The sequence below is a fragment of the Ursus maritimus genome, unplaced genomic scaffold (genome assembly GCF_017311325.1).
Source record: "Ursus maritimus isolate PB19 unplaced genomic scaffold, ASM1731132v1 scaffold_19, whole genome shotgun sequence".
NCBI lineage: Eukaryota > Metazoa > Chordata > Mammalia > Carnivora > Ursidae > Ursus > Ursus maritimus.
In genome coordinates, this window is record NW_024424341.1 from 45,184,450 (window position 1) to 45,202,555 (window position 18,106).

The 18,106-nt window shown below is 43.0% G+C and overlaps 1 protein-coding gene across 2 annotated transcripts in view; it reads left to right on the forward strand.

Annotated features, from left to right (window-relative positions):
* The window catches only part of LOC103682497 (protein FAM187B), a 28,435-nt gene extending 11,828 nt beyond the window's left edge, over positions 1 to 16,607 (forward strand). The window contains exons 1-2 of one of the 2 annotated variants that reach the window (XM_008712090.2): positions 12,852 to 14,007; positions 16,220 to 16,607. In XM_008712090.2, the coding sequence (XP_008710312.2) occupies positions 13,163 to 14,007; positions 16,220 to 16,607 (1,233 nt within the window). In that variant the 5' untranslated portion in view covers positions 12,852 to 13,162. Of the gene's footprint in view, positions 1 to 12,851; positions 14,008 to 16,219 lie in introns of those variants that run through there. The other variant, XR_573413.1, reaches the window with a different exon arrangement.
* Positions 16,608 to 18,106: the final 1,499 nt, after the last annotated feature.

Here is an 18,106-nt window from a genome sequence, read left to right on the forward strand (position 1 = left end):
CACCCACCCCTCAACCTTCCTCCCCTCTGGCCACCAACAATCTGTTCTTCATATCTATTTTGTTTGTTCATTTGTTTAGTTTTTTAGATTCCGTTATAAGTGGAATCGTATGGTATTTGTCTTTCTGTCTGATTATTTCACCTAGCATAATGCCCTCCAGGTCCATCCATAGTATCGCAAATGGCAGGATTTCATTCTTTTTTAATGACTGATAGTAGTCTGCTGCGCGTATATACTCTGTCTTCAGTATCCATCCATCCATTGATGGGCATTTAGGTTGTTTCTGTATCTTGGCCATTGTGAATAATGCTGCACTGAACATAAGGATACATCTATCTTTTCAAATTAGTGTTTTCATTTTCTTCAGATAAGTTCCCAGAGGTGGAATTGCTGGATCATATGGTAGTTCTATTTTATATTTTTTGATGAACCTTCCTACTGTTTTCCATTGTGGCTGCACCAGTTTGCATTCCCACCAACAGTGCACCAGGGTTGCTTTTTCTCCACATTCTCACCAACACTTACTTCTTATCTTTTAAATAATAACCATTCTAACAGGTGTAATGTGATATCTCATTGTGGGTTCGATTTGAATTTCCCTGACGATTCGTGAAAGCCTGTGCCTGTTCATGTGCCTGTTAGCCATATGTATGTCTTCTTTGGAAAAATATCTTTTCAGATGCTCTGTCCATTTTTAAATTGGATTATGTGGGTTTGGGTTTTTTTGGTTTTGTTTTGTTTTGCTATTGAGTTGTATAAATTCTTTATGTATTTTGGATATTAACCCCTTATCGGAAAAATATTTTTCAAATATTTTCTCTTATTCAGTAGGTTGCCTTTTCAATTCAACGGTTTTCTTTGGCGTGCAGAACATCTTAGCTTAATGTAGTCCCACTTGTTTATTTTCACTTTTGCTGCCTTTGCTTTTGGAGTCTCATCCGAAGATTTGTTGCCAAGACCAAGGTCAAAGAGCTAACTGCCTATGTTTTCTTCTAGGAGTTTTATGGTTTTAGGTCTTATATTTAAGTCTTTAATCCATTTGAGTTCATTTTTGTGTATGGTGTAACATAGAGGTCTAGTTTCATTCTTTTGCATGTAGCTGTCCAGTTTTTTCCAACACCATTTATTAAAGAGACTGTCATTTCCTCATTGTATATTCTTTTTTTAAAAGTTTTTTTAATTTTGATGAAGTCCAATTTATCAGCTTTTCCCTTTTTTTAAAAAAAAGATTTTAATTATTTATTTGACAGAGAGAGCACAAGCAGGGGGAGCAGCAGGCAGAGGGAGAGAGAGAAGCAGGCTCTCCAGCGAGCAAGGAGCTCAACGCAGGGCTTGATCCCTGGACCCTGGGACCATGACCCGAGCCAAAGGCAAACGTCTAACTGACTGAGCCACCCAGGCACCCCTCCTTATTGTGTATTCTTGATCCTTTATCATAAATTAATTAACCGTATACACGTGAGTTTATTTCTGGGCTCTCTGTTCTGTTCTATTGATCTATGTGTCTATTTTTATGCCAATACTGCGCTATTTTGATTACTAAGCCATGTAATATAGTTTGAAATCAGGGAGTTTGATGCCTCCAGCTTTGTTCTTTCTCAAGTTTACTATGGTTATTTGGGGCCTTTGGGGTTCCAGACAAATTTTAGAATTATTTGTTCTATTTCTGCAAAAAATTCTATTGGAATTTTGGTAGGGATTGCCTTGAATCTATAGATTGCTTTGGGTAATATGGACGTTTTAATAATATTAATTCTTCCAATTCCATGAGCACAGAATATCTTTCTATTTATTGGTGTCTCCTTCAATTTCTTTCATCAGTGACTTATAGTTTTCTGTGTACAAGTTTTTCACCTCCTGGGTTAAATTTATTCCTATATAGTTTATTCTTTTTGTTGTAAATGGGGTCATCTTAATTTCTCTAATAATAGTTAATGTATGGAAAGGCAACTGATCTTTGTACATTGATTTTGTACCCTACAACTTTACTGGATTTGTTTAACACTTTTTTTGTGGAGTATTTAGGGTTTTCTATATATAAAACTGTATTATCCACAAGTAGTGATAGTTTTACTTCTTACTTTCCAAGTTGGATGTCTTACTTCTTTTTCTCGTCTAATTGCTCTGTCTAGGATTTTCAATACTATGTTGAGTAAAAGTGGTGAGAGTGGGCATCTTTGTCTTGTTCCTGATCTTAGAGGAAAACTTTTAGCTTTTCACCATTGACTATGATGTTAACTGTGGGCTTGTCATGTATGGTCGTTGTTATGTTGAGGTACATTCCCTCTATACACACTTTGAGAATTTTTATTATAAATGGATGTTGAATTTTGTCAAATGCTTTTTCTGTATCTACTGAGATAATCATATGACTTTTATCCTTCATTTTGTTAATGTAGTGTATTACATCGATTGATTTGTGGATGTTGCATCATCCTTGCATCCCTGGAATAGATCTCACACGATCATGGTTTATAATCCTCTTAATGTATTGTTGAATTTCTTGAGGATTTTTGCATCTGTGTTCATCAGATTAGCCTGTAATTACTTTTCTTTCTTTCTTCCTCCCTCCCTTCTTTTCTTTCTTCCTTCCTTCTTCCATTCCATCCTCTCCTCCTTCTCCTCCTCCCCCTCCAACCACTTCCTCCTCCCCCTCCTCCCCCTTCCTCTCCTTCTTCTTCTCCAAAACTAAATTTGAAAGCATTCCCTCCTCTTTAATATTTTGCAAGAGTTTGAGAAAGATAAGTATTAAATCTTCTTTGACTGTTTGGTGGAATTCACCAGCGAAACTGTCTAGTCATGGACATTTGTTTTTTGGAGGTTTTAGGTTACTGATTCAATCTCCATACTAGTAATCAGTCTTTTTGGATTTTCTGTTTCTTTATGATCCAGTCTTGGAAGATTTTATATTTCTAAAAATTTATCTGTTTCCTCTTGGTTTTCCAATTTGTTGGCGTATAATTATTCACAGTAGTCTCTTATGATCCTTTATATATAAATTTTAAAGATTTATTCGTTTATTTTAGATAGAGTGTGCACAAGTGGGAAGGGCAGAGGGAGAGGGGCAGAGAATCTTCAGCAGACTCTACACTGTGTGTGGAGCCCCATGTGGGGCTCAGTCTCACAACCCTGAGGTCATTACCTGAGCCAAAACCAAGAGTCAGACGCTTAACTGATCATACCACCCAGGCGCCCCATCCTTTATATTTTTGTGTTATAAGTTATAACTTTTCCTCTTACATTTCTGATTTTATTTATTTGAACTCTTTCACTTTTTTCTTAGTGAGTCTAGCTAAAAGTTTGTCATTTTTATCTTTTCTAAGAACCAGCTCTCAGTTATGTTGATCTTTTCCACTGTTTAGTTTCCATTTCATTTCTTTCTGCCTTGAACTTTATTATTTCCTTCCTTCTACTAGGTCCTTTAGGTATAAAATTAGGTTGCTTATTTGAGATTCTTCTTTTTTCTTGAGGTAGACTTGTATCACTATGCACTTTCCTCTTAGAACTGCTTTTTCTATATCCCATAGATTTTGATATGTTGTATTTCCATTTGTCTCAAGGTGTTTTTTTTTATTTCTCCTTTCATTTCTTCATTGACACTTTGATTGTTCAGTAGCATATTGTTTAATCTCTACATATTTGTGAGTTTTTCCAGTTTTCTTCTTGTAATTGATTTCTAGTTTCATACTATTGTAGTTGGAAAAGATGCCTGATATGATTTCAATCGTCTTTAATTTATTGAGACTTGTTTTGTGGCCTAACGTTTAATCTATCCTAGAGAATGTTCCATGTGCACTTAAGAAGAATGTGTATTCTACTGCTTCGGATGGAATGTTCTGTTACATATCTATTAAGTCCATCTTGTCTAATGTGTCATTTAATGCTGATGTTTCCTTATTGATTTTCTGTCTGAATGATCAATCCATTGATATAAGTAGCATATTAAAGTCCCCTACTATTGTTTTACTGTCAGTTTCTTCTTGTTAATATTTGCTTTACATATTTAGGTGCTCCTATATTGAGTGCATTAATATTTACAGTTGTTATATCTTGTTGGATTGAACTCTTTATCATTATGTAATGCCATCTTACTCTTTTATTGCGCTCTTTTTAAAAAAGATTTTATTTTTTTATTTGAGAAAGAGAGAGCATAAAAAGGGGGTAGGCAGAGGGAGAGGGAGAAGCAGACTTCCCGCTGAGCAGGGAGCCCAGTACAGGGCTCAACTCCAGGACCTTGAGATCATGACCTGAGCTGAAGGCAGACCCTTAACCAACTGAGCCCCCCAGGTGTCCCAGTCTTTATTGTAAAATCTATTTTGTCTGATATAAGTATAGCTACCAGCCTTTTGTTTGTTTGTTTTCATTTGCATGAAACATCTTTTTTTTATCCCTTCACTTTCAGTTTGTATGTAACTTTACATCTGAAGTGAGTCTCTTATAGGCAGCATATAAATGGATCCGGGTTTTTTTCTTTTTTTAAATCCATGCAGCCACTCTATGTATTTTTTTTTTTAAGAGACAATAGAGAGAGAGAGAGCAGGGGAAGGGCAGAAGGCAAGGGAGAGAGAATCTTAAGCAGACTCCCCACCCAGGGCAGAGCCCAACACAGGGTTTGATCTCAACCCTGAATCGTGACCTGAGCTGAAATCAAGAGTTGGATACTTAACTGACTGAGCCACTCAGGCACCCCCTATGTCTTTTGACTGGAGAATTTAGTCCATTTAATGATTTAAAATAATTATTGATAGGTCTATACTTATTCCCATTTTGTTCATTGTTTTCTGGCTGTTTTGTAGTTCCTCTCTGTTCCTTTATTCTTCTCTTGCCCTCTTCCCTTGTGGTTTGATAACTTTCTTTAGTGTTATGATTAGGTTCCTTTCTCATCTTTTGTGTATCTAATATATGGTTTTTGCTTTGTGTTTACCATGAGCTTCACATATAATGGCATATATATATATTAGTCTATTTTAAGTGATAGCAAGCTAAGTTGAACACGTTCTTTTTTTTTCTTTAACTTTTTTCAGATTTATTTACTTATTTGAGAGAGAGAGAGAGAGAGAGAGAGAGAGCGCACGTGCAGGGTGAGGGAGAAGCAGACTCCCCACTGAGCTAGGAACCCCATGAGGGACTCAATCCCTGGACCCTGGGATCATGACCTGAGCCCAAAGGCAGATGCTTAACTGATTGAGCCACCCAGACACCCCAGCTGAACACATTCTAAAACTCTGCATTTTTACTTCCATTTTATGTTTTTGATGTCACATTCTACATCTTTTTATTTTTGTGTATCCCTTAACTAATTATTATGAGTACAGTTGTTTTTGCTAATTTTGTCTTTTAACCTTCATACTAGCTTTGTGATTAATCCACTACCTTTACTATATACCTATCTTTACCAGTGAGATTTTTACTTCTTTTAACATTTCTCATAAGGCTGGTTTAACGGCAATGAACTTCTTTAACTTCTGCTTGTCTGGAAAACTCTTTTTTCTCTCCTTTGGTTTTAGATGATAACCCTTCCAGGTAGAGTATTCTTGGTTGGAAGTTTTTTCATTTCAACATTTTGAATATATTATGCCACTCTCTTCTGTCCTGTAACATTTCTGCTGAAAAATCTGCTGATAGTGTTATTGGGGGGGGGGGTCCCCTTGTATGTAACAAGTTGTTTTTCTCTCACTGCTTTTGAAAGTCTCTCTTTATTTTTAACTTTTGACATTGTAGTTATAAATGTGTCTTGTGTGGATCTCTTTGGGCTCATCTATTTTTTTTTTTTTAATTCTCTGGGACTCCTGGATCTGGATGTGTGTTTAAGGAAGTTTTCAGCCATTATTTCTTCAAATAAGTTTTCTTCTCCCTTCTCTCTCTCTTCTCCTTCTGAGGCTCCTATAATATGAATATTATTTTGTTTGATATTGCCCTGTAGGTCCCTTAAGCTATCTTTACTTTTTTGGAATTCTTTTTTTTTTCTTTTTGCTGCTCTGTTTGTGTGAGTTCCACTGCCCTGTCTTCCAGATCACTGATCTTTTCTTCTGTTTCATCTAGTCTGCTGTTGAACCTCTCTACCCCTCTAGTGTATTTTCAGCTGAGTTATTGTTTACAGTTCTGTGGGTTCTGTTTGGTACTTTCTTAGATTTTATTAATTAATTTTTTTTTTTTTGGTTGAAGTTCTCACTGTGTTCATCCATTCTTCTCCTGAATATCTTTATGACCATTACTTTGAACTCTTACTCTATCAGGTAAATTAATTGTCTCTATTTTATTTTTTTCTGAAGTTTTATCTTGTTCCTTCATTTGGAACAAACTCTTCTGTTTCCTCATCTTGCTCAACTATCTGTGTCTGTTTCTGTGTATTAGGTGAAACAGCTACCTCTCCCAGTCTTGAATGTGTAGGAGATGAACCTTTATCATTCAACCTTGTCCTAGTTCTTGGTTTTCTGTCATACCTTTGTGAATGTCCAAGCAGCCTGAATTAATCTCAATAGGTCCCAGTTGTTGAGGGTGTGCCAAGACCTGTCAGAGTTTCAAAGTGAGGAATTCAGTCAGCACCTGGTTTCTGGCTGATTGAAAGCCAGACCCTCTGGCAGCAGCTTTTAAATTATGCAAATTTATAGAGTCCTATCAGATTGCAATTGTAACCCTGCTGATCTCTAGACTAGGTGATCTGAAGGTGTCCCTTCTGTGAGAGTACTGATAATTGGGGCTCCAGGTGAGTATATAAGCTCTTTTCTTGGAGGTAACAGTGAACTGTAGTGAGACCAAGGGAGAGCAAATAGTTGGTGTCCCTTGCCCTACATTCCCTGAGAACTCCATCATAGCCTCTAGATGTATGGCAAACTAGAAGCCTGGCCCTCAGGCTAAATCTCTAGGATGAGTAAATAGGTCTTTTTCACAGGAAGACTGTGATGTGTTTCATTCTGCTGTCTGTGGAGTGCCCTGGGGATAGTAGCCTGCCAAGAGCTGTCTCTCCATTTGTTTCAGTCCCACGGAGCCCAGAAACACAAATCCTCACACACACACACCCCAACCAGCCACCAGAACCAGGCAATCAAGGGAGGATCCCCTGTGTCAATTGTGTGTACCTGCTAACTTTCATGAGGCAGGAGGGGAGCACAGGACTGGGTGCACTCATCAGCTTTAGCAGGGTTGCAGGTGAGTGCCGGGCTGGAACACATGCCTGTTAGCTTTGGAGGGGCAACTAGAGAGACAAATTGTATTTTTTAAATTTCATCTTCTAATTGTTTGTTGTTGGTCTATAAAAATATATTTGGTATTTGTTTTTTTTTTAAGATTTTATTTATTTATTTGTCAGAGAGAGAGAGAACACACAAGCAGGGGGAGTGGCAGGTAGAGGGAGAAGCAGGCTCCCCGCTGAGCAAAGAGCCCAATGCAGGACTCAATCCCAGGACCCCAGGATCATGACCCAATCCAAAGGCAGATGCTTAACCAAATGAGCCACCCAGGTGTCCCTATATTTGGCATTTGTATATGATTTTGTATCAAATTATTTTGCTAAATTCACTTACGTCCAATAAAATGCTGACTAGAGAAGTTGATGGCAGACATACTTATGTTGTTCTTAATATTTCACTAGTAAATAATACTGCCCTAGGTTTTTTTTTTTTTAAGATTTTATTTATTTATTTGACAGAGATAGAGACAGCCAGTGAAAGAGGGAACACAAGCAGGGGGAGTGGGAGAGGAAGAAGCAGGCTCATAGAGGAAGAGCCTGATGTGGGGCTCGATCCCAGATCGCCCGGATCACGCCCTGAGCCGAAGGCAGACGCTTAACCGCTGTGCCACCCAGGTGCCCCTGCCCTAGGTTTTTAATAGAAAAACTATTAATAAAATTCCCTTTTATTACTAGTTTTCCAAAAGTTTTGATCCATGAATGAGTGTTGAATTTTATTAAATGCATTTTCTGCATCTACTGAGATGATAATATGGTTTTTCTCCTTTACTATGATAATATGGTGAATTTCATTTATTGTGTTCATATGTAAAACCAACCTTGCCTTCCTGGGATAAACCCAATGTGGTCATGTTATTTATTATTTTTGTTTATCATTAGAGGAAATTTGCTAATATTTTGTTTAGGATATTGTGTCCTTGTTCATGACAGAGATTGGCCTGATACTTTCCTTAGTTGTAATAACCTTATATGGTTTTGGTATTAAGGTGATGCAGGCCTCATAGAAGTTTGGAAGTGTTTCATCTTTTTATATTTCTGGAAAGATTTTGAAAGATTGATGCCATTTCCTAATTTCTAAGAAATATTTGGAAGAATTCAGTGGTAAAGCTTTCTGGCATTAGACAGTTTTTTGTGCATAGGTTTTTAATTACAGATTCAGTTTCTTTCATTATAAATATAGAACAGTTCAGATATTTTCTTGTGCCAGTGCTGTTAAGTTTTTCAATGAATTTATCCTTTTTATATAAATTTTTAAAGGTTTTGGCCAAAAGTTGTTTTTAATATCATCTGTTTATCTTTTTATGCCTGTAAGATCTGTAGTAATCTCTTTTTTCATTACTAGTATTTATTATTTAGGCCTTCTTCCTGTTTTTTTCTTGATTAGTCTTGCTAGGGTTTTATCAATCTCATTCATCTTTTAAAGAACCAACTTTGGGTTTATTGGTTTTGTTTATTGTAGTTTTGTTTTCTATCTAATTGATTTCTGGTACTTGAGAATGGGATTTATTCCTCGGAGGCAAGAGTCGTTCAATATTTGCAAATCAATCAATGTAATATATCACATTAATTAGAGAAAGGTTAAAAACCATACGATCATTTCAATAGATGCAGAAAAAGCATTTGACAAAGTACAACATCCATTCATGATAAAAGCCCTCAACAAAGACCATATATGAAAACCCACGGTGAACATGATATTCAGTGGTGAAGAATTGAGAGCTTTCCCCCTAAGGTCAGGAACAAGACAAGGGTATCCACTCTCACAACTTTTATTCAACATAGTACTGGATTCACTAAGTATATTTTTTCACCGAATATTTTTTAATTATCTCATTTTCCCCTCTATTACTTTATTAGATATGCATTCTTTTATTATTTTCTCCAGAGATTACAAAATTAATTCTCACTCATTAGAATATAATATAAATTCGTACTTGTACCATTTCCTAGATAATGTAGAGACCTTATAACTTTTTAGCTCCATTTGTTCCCCTTTCAACTGTCGTGCTCTTACTATCAGGTGTTTTTATTTTAAATATATTTTAAACCCCACAAGATATTATTTTTTTTTAAAGATTTTATTTATTTGACAGAGAGAGACACAGTGAGAGAGGGAACACAAGCAAGGGGAGTGGAAGAGGGAGAAGCAGGCCTCCTGCTGAGCAGGGAGCCCAATGTGGGGCTTGATCCCAGGAGCCTGGGGTCATGACCTGAGCCAAAGGCGCCCCCACAAAACATTATTTTTAAACACTCTAAATACTCATTTAATTTTACCCACATATTTGCTCTTTGGTAGTTTTCATTCCTGCATTACCTTGCTTCCTTTTGGGATCATTTTCCTGCTGCCTGAAGAATTCTCTTTAGTATTACTTTTAGTGTACTCTGCTGTGGTAAATCCTCTCAGTTTTCATCTGAAAATATCTTTATTTTTTGCCTCTATCTTTAAAGAGTATTTTTATTGTGGAATATAGAACTCTACATATAGAATTCTAGATTGGTAGTCATTTTCTTTTAGTGCTTTGAAGGTGGCTTTCCTTTGTCTTCTAGCTTCCATCATTTATTTTTATTTATTTTATTTTTTTATTTTTTAAGATTTATTTATTTATTTTAGAGAGAGGGAGAAAGAGAGAGAGAGAGAGAGAGAGAGCATGTGAGGGGAGGGGCAGAGGGAGAAGGAGAGAAGCAGACTCCCTGCTGAGTGCAGAGCCCAGTGGGCGCTCAATACCATGACCCTCAGTCATAACCTAAGCTGAAACCAAGAGCCAGACACCTTACTGACTGAGCCACCCAGGTGCCCCTCATCATTTCTTTTTAAAAGTCAGTGTAGGATCATGATCTCAGCTCATGTCTTGGTCTCAGGGTCATGAGTTCAAGCCCTGCATTGGGCTCCATGCTGGGTGTGGAGCCTACTTAATAATAATAATAATAATAATAATAGTAATAATAATTTTTAAAAGTCCATGTAGGGTCTTATGATTGTTACTTTGAAAGCATATATCTTTTTCCTCCCTGGCCATTTTTATTATTTCCTCTTTGGTTTTCAGTAGCATTTTCCTATAACTTGCCTAGGGGTGGCTTCATTTATATTTATTCTGCACCAGGTTTGAAGGCCATCTTGAATTTGTTGCTTGATGTCTTTCATCAGTTTTGGAAGGTTTTCATTCAGTGTCTTAAAATGTTACTTATGTTCCTGTCTCTCCTTTGGTTCTGAATCTCCATTTACAGGAATGTTAGAACTTTTCACCATATCTTATATGTCTCTTACACTCTTTTCTGTATTTTCCTATCTTTTTTTTTTTTTCATGCTTCAGTATAGATATTTTTCTGTGGGCCCATCTTTTACTTACTTAATCCTCTTTTCTGTTGTGTCTAATAGCTTGCTACCCTTTCTAGTGAATTCTCAATTTCAGAAATTTTATTTTTTAGTTCTAGTATTTCCATTTGATTCTTCTATGTAGGTTCAAAATCCTCATCTTGTCATCTCCCGGACATATTAATCACAGTTATCTTAAGGTGTATAGTTGTTATTAGCAAGAGTGTTGGTCTGATGAAAGCTTCCCAATTGTAGCCATAAGCGGAAACCTTACCCACACTATTTAAAGAATAGCAGGGAATCTGAATTCTCATATGAAATCTCTTGGATTTTACATGTTGGGTCACTGATTTAAATATTCTAAAAACATCCTAGAGAGACCAATGAAAACATTTATTCAGGCTGGATCCAGCCAGTTTGTTACTTCTCACCTAGACAATGTGAAAATCAGAAGTGAGGTATCGCACAGTGTCTGCGTAGCCCTGCTTACTTGTTTAGAAAAGATACGTGGGTGGAGGAGAGAGAGAGAGGGAGCTGGAGGAGAAGCAACAGAAGTGTAGATGTTAGTATATCTGCAGTAGAGGGACTTTATAAGGTCCTGGGAAGCAGACAAAAACTCTAGGTGGTTTTAACAGATGTGAGAACAGAGGGGATGTATGGCCCACTCCTGGGGTGAAGGTGGCAGCAAAATGCCCTAGAAGCAGCAGTTCCAGTCTAAGCAAACAGCTTATGCCAAGCACAGCTTATAGAGGTCCCCGCATGGGACAGGGACGCAACTAAGAGAGCCCCCAGCCATAGGGAGCCAGGTACAGAGCAACGCAGGATGTCTTAGCAAAGACCTCATGAACCTCTGACCTCACCCACTCACCACTCTCCCTCTTGTCCACTACTGCTTAGTCACTCTGGCCTCTATGCCCTTTAAATATGGCAGCTGTCTCAGGGTCTAACCATCTCTTGGGAATATTCTTCCTTCAACTATCCACATGGCTCTTTATCTCACTTTATTCACGTGTTTGTGGAATTTCACCTCCTCAGCGAGTGCTGAGACAGGCCTGATCATGCTGCCTGAAAGAGCTCACACCTATATACCAACACGTCACTTTCTAGCCCCAGTTCCCTGCTCTCTTCTTATCCTTAGCAATTATTGGGTAATCCTCATGATTTGAGGACTCCATACTTGTGAATTCACCGGCTTGCTAACATGTATTGTGGCCCCGGGGCACTACCCACAGTGGCTGTGTAGTTACCTGCAGACACGCACGGAGTGGTGAAAACGTTGAGCACATTCCCAGCCGAGGTCCAACACCATGCGACCGCCTTCTGGTTTCAGTTCTCTTACTAGTAACAAGTACCCTTTTCAGGGTCTGTTTAAGACCACTTTTTGTTGTTGTTGTTGTTGCATTTTTGTACTTTTTATTGATTCTGCTATTTAAAATGGCTCCCGGGCAGTGCTGAAAGCGCTGGCCAGTGCCCCTAAGCACAAGAAGGCTCTGAGGTGTCTTATGAAGAAAACACGTGTATTAGATAAGCTTTGTTCAGGCATGAGTTAATAGTGCTGTTGGTTACAAGTTCAATGTTAATGAAATTAACAATATATATTAAATAAGAGGTCTTTAAAGAAAAATACACATAAAGCAAGGTTATGTGTCCAGCAGTTGACAAAAATGTTAAGACCAAAGGCCTGTAGGATCTTGAGCCTGCATTTCTCTTAGGAACAATGTTTCAGTATTTGCTAATTCAGCAACTTTATAGAACAGTTATAACTGCCATGAATAAGGAGAATCGACTGTATCTGATATTATGTATTCCATTTTTGCTTGTTATCTGTCTCTTCCACTAGAAGGTAAGTCCAAGTGGGGGGGGGGCAGGCTTTGTTTAACCTGCTCAGGGCTGTGATTAGAATAAGGGCCAGCACATGGTAGGCCTTTGGTAAACATTTGTGAAATGAGTGAGTGATGGCAAATCAAGGCTGCATGATAATTATTTTTAATTTCAGGACTGAGAAGGAGTTTAGGAAATGGTTTGGGAAGGAGAAAAATATTTATTTGTTTAAAATGAATTGAGGGGCGCCTGGCTGGCACAGCGGTTAAGCATCTGCCTTCGGCTCAGGGCGTGATCCCGGCGTTGTGGGATCGAGCCCCACATCAGGCTCCTCCGCTATGAGCCTGCTTCTTCCTCTCCCACTCCCCCTGCTTGTGTTCCCTCTCTCGCTGGCTGTCTCTATCTCTGTCAAATAAATAAATAAAATCTTTAAAAAAAAATAAAATGAATTGAATCACACAGCTATCTGTGGAAAGAGTCTGGGACCAGTGTGTGCAAAGGTCCTGAGGCAGGAGCCCTTTGCTTGCCTGATGTTTTCAGAAGATGGCAGGGAGGCCAGCATGGCTGGGGAGGAAGGGCTGGGGAGAAAGGGATAGGAAGTCAGAATGGTAACCAGGGAGGCTTTATTCACTTCTCCACTCCCAGCACTAAGAATTGTGCCCAGAACATAGTCAGTGTTCGGGGAAAAATGTGTCGAATGCTCACATGTGATGCTTGAATGCCAAAGCAGGGAATGGTAGAGAAAACCCTGAATAGATAAATTAAGTTTCTTCCTATCCCAGCAGAGTGGAGGACTTGGAATAGACACGAAACAGAGTTGTTAAACTGTCACCAACCAAATGGGGATTGTGACCTCACACACCCATGCAGTGGACCACAGGACACCTCACCCTCGCTGGGCCCTGGGTTTCAGGGGTGACTTCACAATGGCCAGGGTGGTACCCTGCCCACTGCCCTGGTCCCAGTCCACCATGCTCACCACCCTGTGGCTGCTGCTAAGCCTCCCTGCCCCCTTGCTGGGGTTCTACGCTTCCTTCAACTGTCCCAACGAGAAGCAATGCCAAAAAGCCCTCCTCTCAGATAATGACATCTTTTTGCCCTGCAACACTTCTGGGGCGCAGTGGTACTTCTTCTTCCTGCAAGACAAGACCAGCTGGTCCAACGAGGTCTCCAGTGTTCCCAACATAGAAATAATATCTGAATCCGGCATTCTCATCAGAAACCCGTTGCCCTCCCAGACGGGCTTCTACCGCTGCCGGGACAAGAATGGCATCCAAGTGGTGCAGTACGAGATTGATTTCCAGGATGTCAGCACCCTGCATATTACCCACAAAGGCCTGGGCCAGAAGCCCCTGCGGAATGAGACCCTGAGTCTGGGTGGTGAGGAGCTCATCTTCACCCGGTGGGAGCCCTGGCAGGGCTGTAACCGCTGCGGGGAGCGGGGGGAGCGGAAGCGCCTGGGCTACTGCTACATCATGGAGCCCCCGCAGAAGCCCGTGCCCTGCTGGCTCTACCTGGGAGATATGAAACTGTGGTCTAGCCGCATGCGGCCCGAGATGCAGGTGGAGGCCTGCCAGGTCCCGTGCCAAACATCCACGTTGGATGTCATCACCTTCGACAACTTTGAGATCAGTGAGGATTCAGGATCCGTGTGGCTCACCTGCCCCCAGGGATCTATCTACAGGTGACTCTGCGGGGGTCCATTTAAGAGATGGGGAAACTATAGCTGGAGGGGTGCAGTCCTTGTCCAGGGGGAGCCGTGGCAACCCTAAATCCTATATTCTTGGCCCTGGGGTCCCCCTCACCCTCCTTCCCCACGGGCCTGTGGCAGCCACTCCCTTGCAAGGGGGGAGCCTGCATGACCTCTTGGGGCCTCTGCAGCCACCTGCTCTGTCAAATCTGGTCCCACCACCTCTGTCTGGTGTTCCTTATTCCAGCTGTGATTTCTCTTCTTCTCTTTCCCATACTCTCTTTTGTCTCCCTTCCTCCTTTTTTCCTCCTCCTTTAAGTATAAAAGTAGCCCGTAGTCTCTACAAACCCCCCCCCCCAGCTCAGGAAAGTGCCCGAGGCCCTGCTATCTGCCAGGGACACCTGCTGTGTGTCATTTGCCAGACAAGCAGTTCCTGAGTGCCAGTCATTGGGAACCCCGGAGAAGAATCAAGAGAGGTGGGGCGCCTGGGTGGCTCAGTCGGTTAAGCATCCAGCTCTTGATCTCAACTCAGGTCTTGATCTCAGGGTTGTGAATTCAAGCCCCACGTTGGGCCCCATGCTGGGTGTGGAGCCCACTTTAAAACAAGAAAAAAAGAATCAAGGGAGGTCACTGAGGCTTCAAGAGTTGCCACGTCTCTAGGGGGTTGAGTAGAGTGGCATTCCATGTGAGGTTTATGTGTTGGACTCCGGATTCAGCCCGGCCTGGTCTCCACGCTTCGCAGCTGTGTGACTTTGGGCCTGTGGCTTCTCTCTGGGCCTCAGTCTCCCTGTCTGTTGAATGGGGGTTGCATGCGTTTCCTCAGGCTGTCCTACAGTACCACGCACTGGGGTGGCTAAAAACAACCGAAATGTATTCTCTTACAGTCTGGAGGTCGGAAGTACAAAGTCAAAGTGCCAGCAGGGCCCCGCGCCCTCTGAGATGCTGGCTGGATTCCATCCTTGCTTCCTCCTCGCTTCTGGGAGTGGCGGGCAATCCTTGGCCTTCCTTAGCTTCTAGCTACGTCTTCCCGATCTGTCCATCATCACTTGGCCTTTTCCCTGTGTTTTTGTCTCTGTGTCTCTTCCTTTTCATAAAAGGACACAGGTCATATTGGATTTAGAGCCCGGGGATACTTCAGTCAGACCTCATCTTAACTAATTACATCTGCAACACCCCGATTTCCAAATAAGGTCATATTCCGAGGTTTAGAACATGCACTTGGTGAGGACATTATCCAGCTCAGTACAGAGGTCTTGCTGGCCCCGGTCTCATGGGGTCATTGTGATGTCTGAGGGGGCAAATGCCTATAAAGACACTTACACCAGTGTCTGACGAAAGTTCCACACTCTAAGAGGTGTTAGTTTTTGCTTGTATGATTATTGGCCTTGTCAGTGTTGTCCGTGGAGTGTTTCTTCTCTTCCTCCGCCATGATGGCTGTGTTATGTCCCCAGTTTGCTTGTTCACTTACCATAGTTTCACTGAGTGTTTACAAGCCAAGCACTATTCTTGGTACCTGGCATGCAGCGGAGACCAAAACCAGAAAAGATTCCTGCCCTCCAGGAGCCATAAACAATCTCATGAATAAAACATACAGTATTCTAGATGGTGGTAAGGGCCGGGAGGGGGGATGGGAGAGAAGGAGAGGATCGGTTTAAATACGGAGGGCAGGGAAGCCATCTGAGAAGTTGCCAAGACTGAAAGGACGTGAGGGAGCCCCTGTGTGCTGAGGGAGAGCACTCCCAGCGGAGGGAGGGGCAAAGGCCCTGGGGCAGGATGGGGCCCAGCCTGTTGGAGGACCACCTCAGAGGCCAGTGCGGCTGGGGCAGAGTGAGAGAGAGGGAGAGCAGAGAGAAGGAGGCCAGGCAGGGTGAGCAGGGGTGGGGGGTGGGGGGTGCTCACGTAGACAGTGTTCTCGCTCATTCCTCCAAATAGCCCTGTGAGGCAGGTACAATCTTTACACCCCCAGTTTTCAGGCAACGTAGTCGAGGCTCAAAAAGCTAGAGGCCTATGCCCCTTGCCCATTTAGGGTGGGGGAGGGGGCTCCGAGCTCCCCACCAGCCCGGCCCTGCCTTCCCCAAGCCCTGTTGGAGGGGTGCCCTGTCGGCTGTTCCCCAGGGAGGAGGGTGCCACCGTCTCCACCTCCTTCCAGACCTCCGTCTCCCATTCATCCCCGGGCTGCCGCAGCTCACCTTGTCCTCCTCTGCAGGCCCATCCTCTGGGAAGCCAACGACATCCCCCTGACCTGGCAGGGCCAGCTCTCCAACCAGGACTACAACACCATTCTGGAACCCACCAACGGTGGCAGGCAACTTCGGGTCTTCGAGCCAGCCGTTTACAGGTGCTTCGTGAAGCAGGAGCTCGTGGCTCGCTTCAACCCCAAGCCCGTTCCAGATTTGCCGGAGATCCTCAGCCAAGATGCACCCAGACCACAGCAGGAGTCAAGGGAGGCCTGGAAGGGGAAGGCCAGGTCTGTCCTCAAGGCACTCAAGTTGATGCTGCTGGTGGGCATCGTCCTGGGCCTGCTCGGGCTGCTGCTCAAGCTCTTCCACCCTTCCCACCACAAAAGAAGCAACCAGGTGCTGCTGGTGAAATAAAGCGAGCCCTCGGTGCCCAGGACACCTGGTCTCTGTGTCTTCATCCCGTGAACTGTCCTTCCCATGGCACTGGGGCGGGGGGGGCACAAGACTGACCCATGGCCACAGCTGAGGCCGAGCCTTCCCTGTTCCAGGTCCTGCTCTGTTACCTCATTAGCACTCCCCGTCCCACAGATGGGGAAGCTGAGGCAAGACTACTGTCTAGAGATTGGTGGGGGGTGGGGGTGGGGGAAGTTTCCAGGGCAAACTCAGGTTGCCTGGCTCAAGTCTTGTGTTCCTCATAGGGAGGGAGAGATGGAATGAGGCCATTTTCAGGGTGGGTCCCTGGGAGTTGGTAAACTGTCGCCATCTTCCTGACTGCACTCCCCCGAGGACAAGGGCTGAGATGGGGTGGGGGTGGGGAGCACCCAGACTCTGAGATCTGCTCTGGGCTGCTGCCTTTCCATGCTTGTCGCCTGCCCCACCCTGTCCCACTGCGCCTAGGGCCTTCGGGCTTAGCCATAGCTCTCCAAGGCAGAGTGTGCTGCCAGGGGGTGGCCCAGAGCTGCTGGACACGTGTCACCCTTCCTGGCTCTCACAGTGCAGACAGCCCCCTCAGGCCCTGAGAAGGAGAAACAGACCCTCTCTACCAGGACAAGGCACCAGGCGGGGCCCAGCTGGCCCACGGGAATCACCAAGCCTGACTCTTCCCAGAAATTCTATACACTGTTCAGCAGAATGCAAGAGTGAGAAATAAAATATTAATGCCTTGTAAAATTCATTGCCCTGCTATTCCATTGTGAAGCCACGATGGGAGAGATCTGAAACTTCCAGAACAGAACTTCTGCCCCTGAGTAGAGGGCAGAGCTCACTCCTCACTTACTGGACACTGTTGCCAAAACACTTAAGGCTTCGTGCAGTGCCCAGAGACGCAAAGATTCCTGCAGAATGGGGGAACATTCGTGGAGAACTAAACGGGGTCCATCAGGAAGCAGAGGCAGAGAATCATGAAGACAGGAAGGGCAAATGTTTGTGAACTTCCTGGCAGGATTAGAACTTATGAACATTATGTCCTCACGGCCACCCATGAAGCTGAGTTTCCTACGAACCTCATTTGTAGCTGAGAACATTAAGGCACAGGAGTTTCAAACACCCTGCCAGAAGTCACACAGTGACCTTGGGAGGAGGCTTCTGGGTCCCTCCTGACCAGCTCCCCAGAAACCCCTGTGTCCTGCACACGCAGGGGCACATTGTGTAGTAGCTGGGGTGCGGGAGGGGGACAAGAGCTGAGCACAGGCCGGACGCCCAGGCCTATACGCATAGCCCTGAAGAACACAACCCACAACCCACAACCCAGGCGGTCTGTGTCCCACCGTGGCAGGCAGACCCTCAGGATCCCAGCGATTCTCGCCTCCTGGTGTCCACACCTTTGTGTGAATCCCTTCCCTTTCCACGCGGATGGCCCCTGTGACCTGTTTCCAACCATATCCCCCTTCCGATTGTGAAGGGGTCAGCATGTC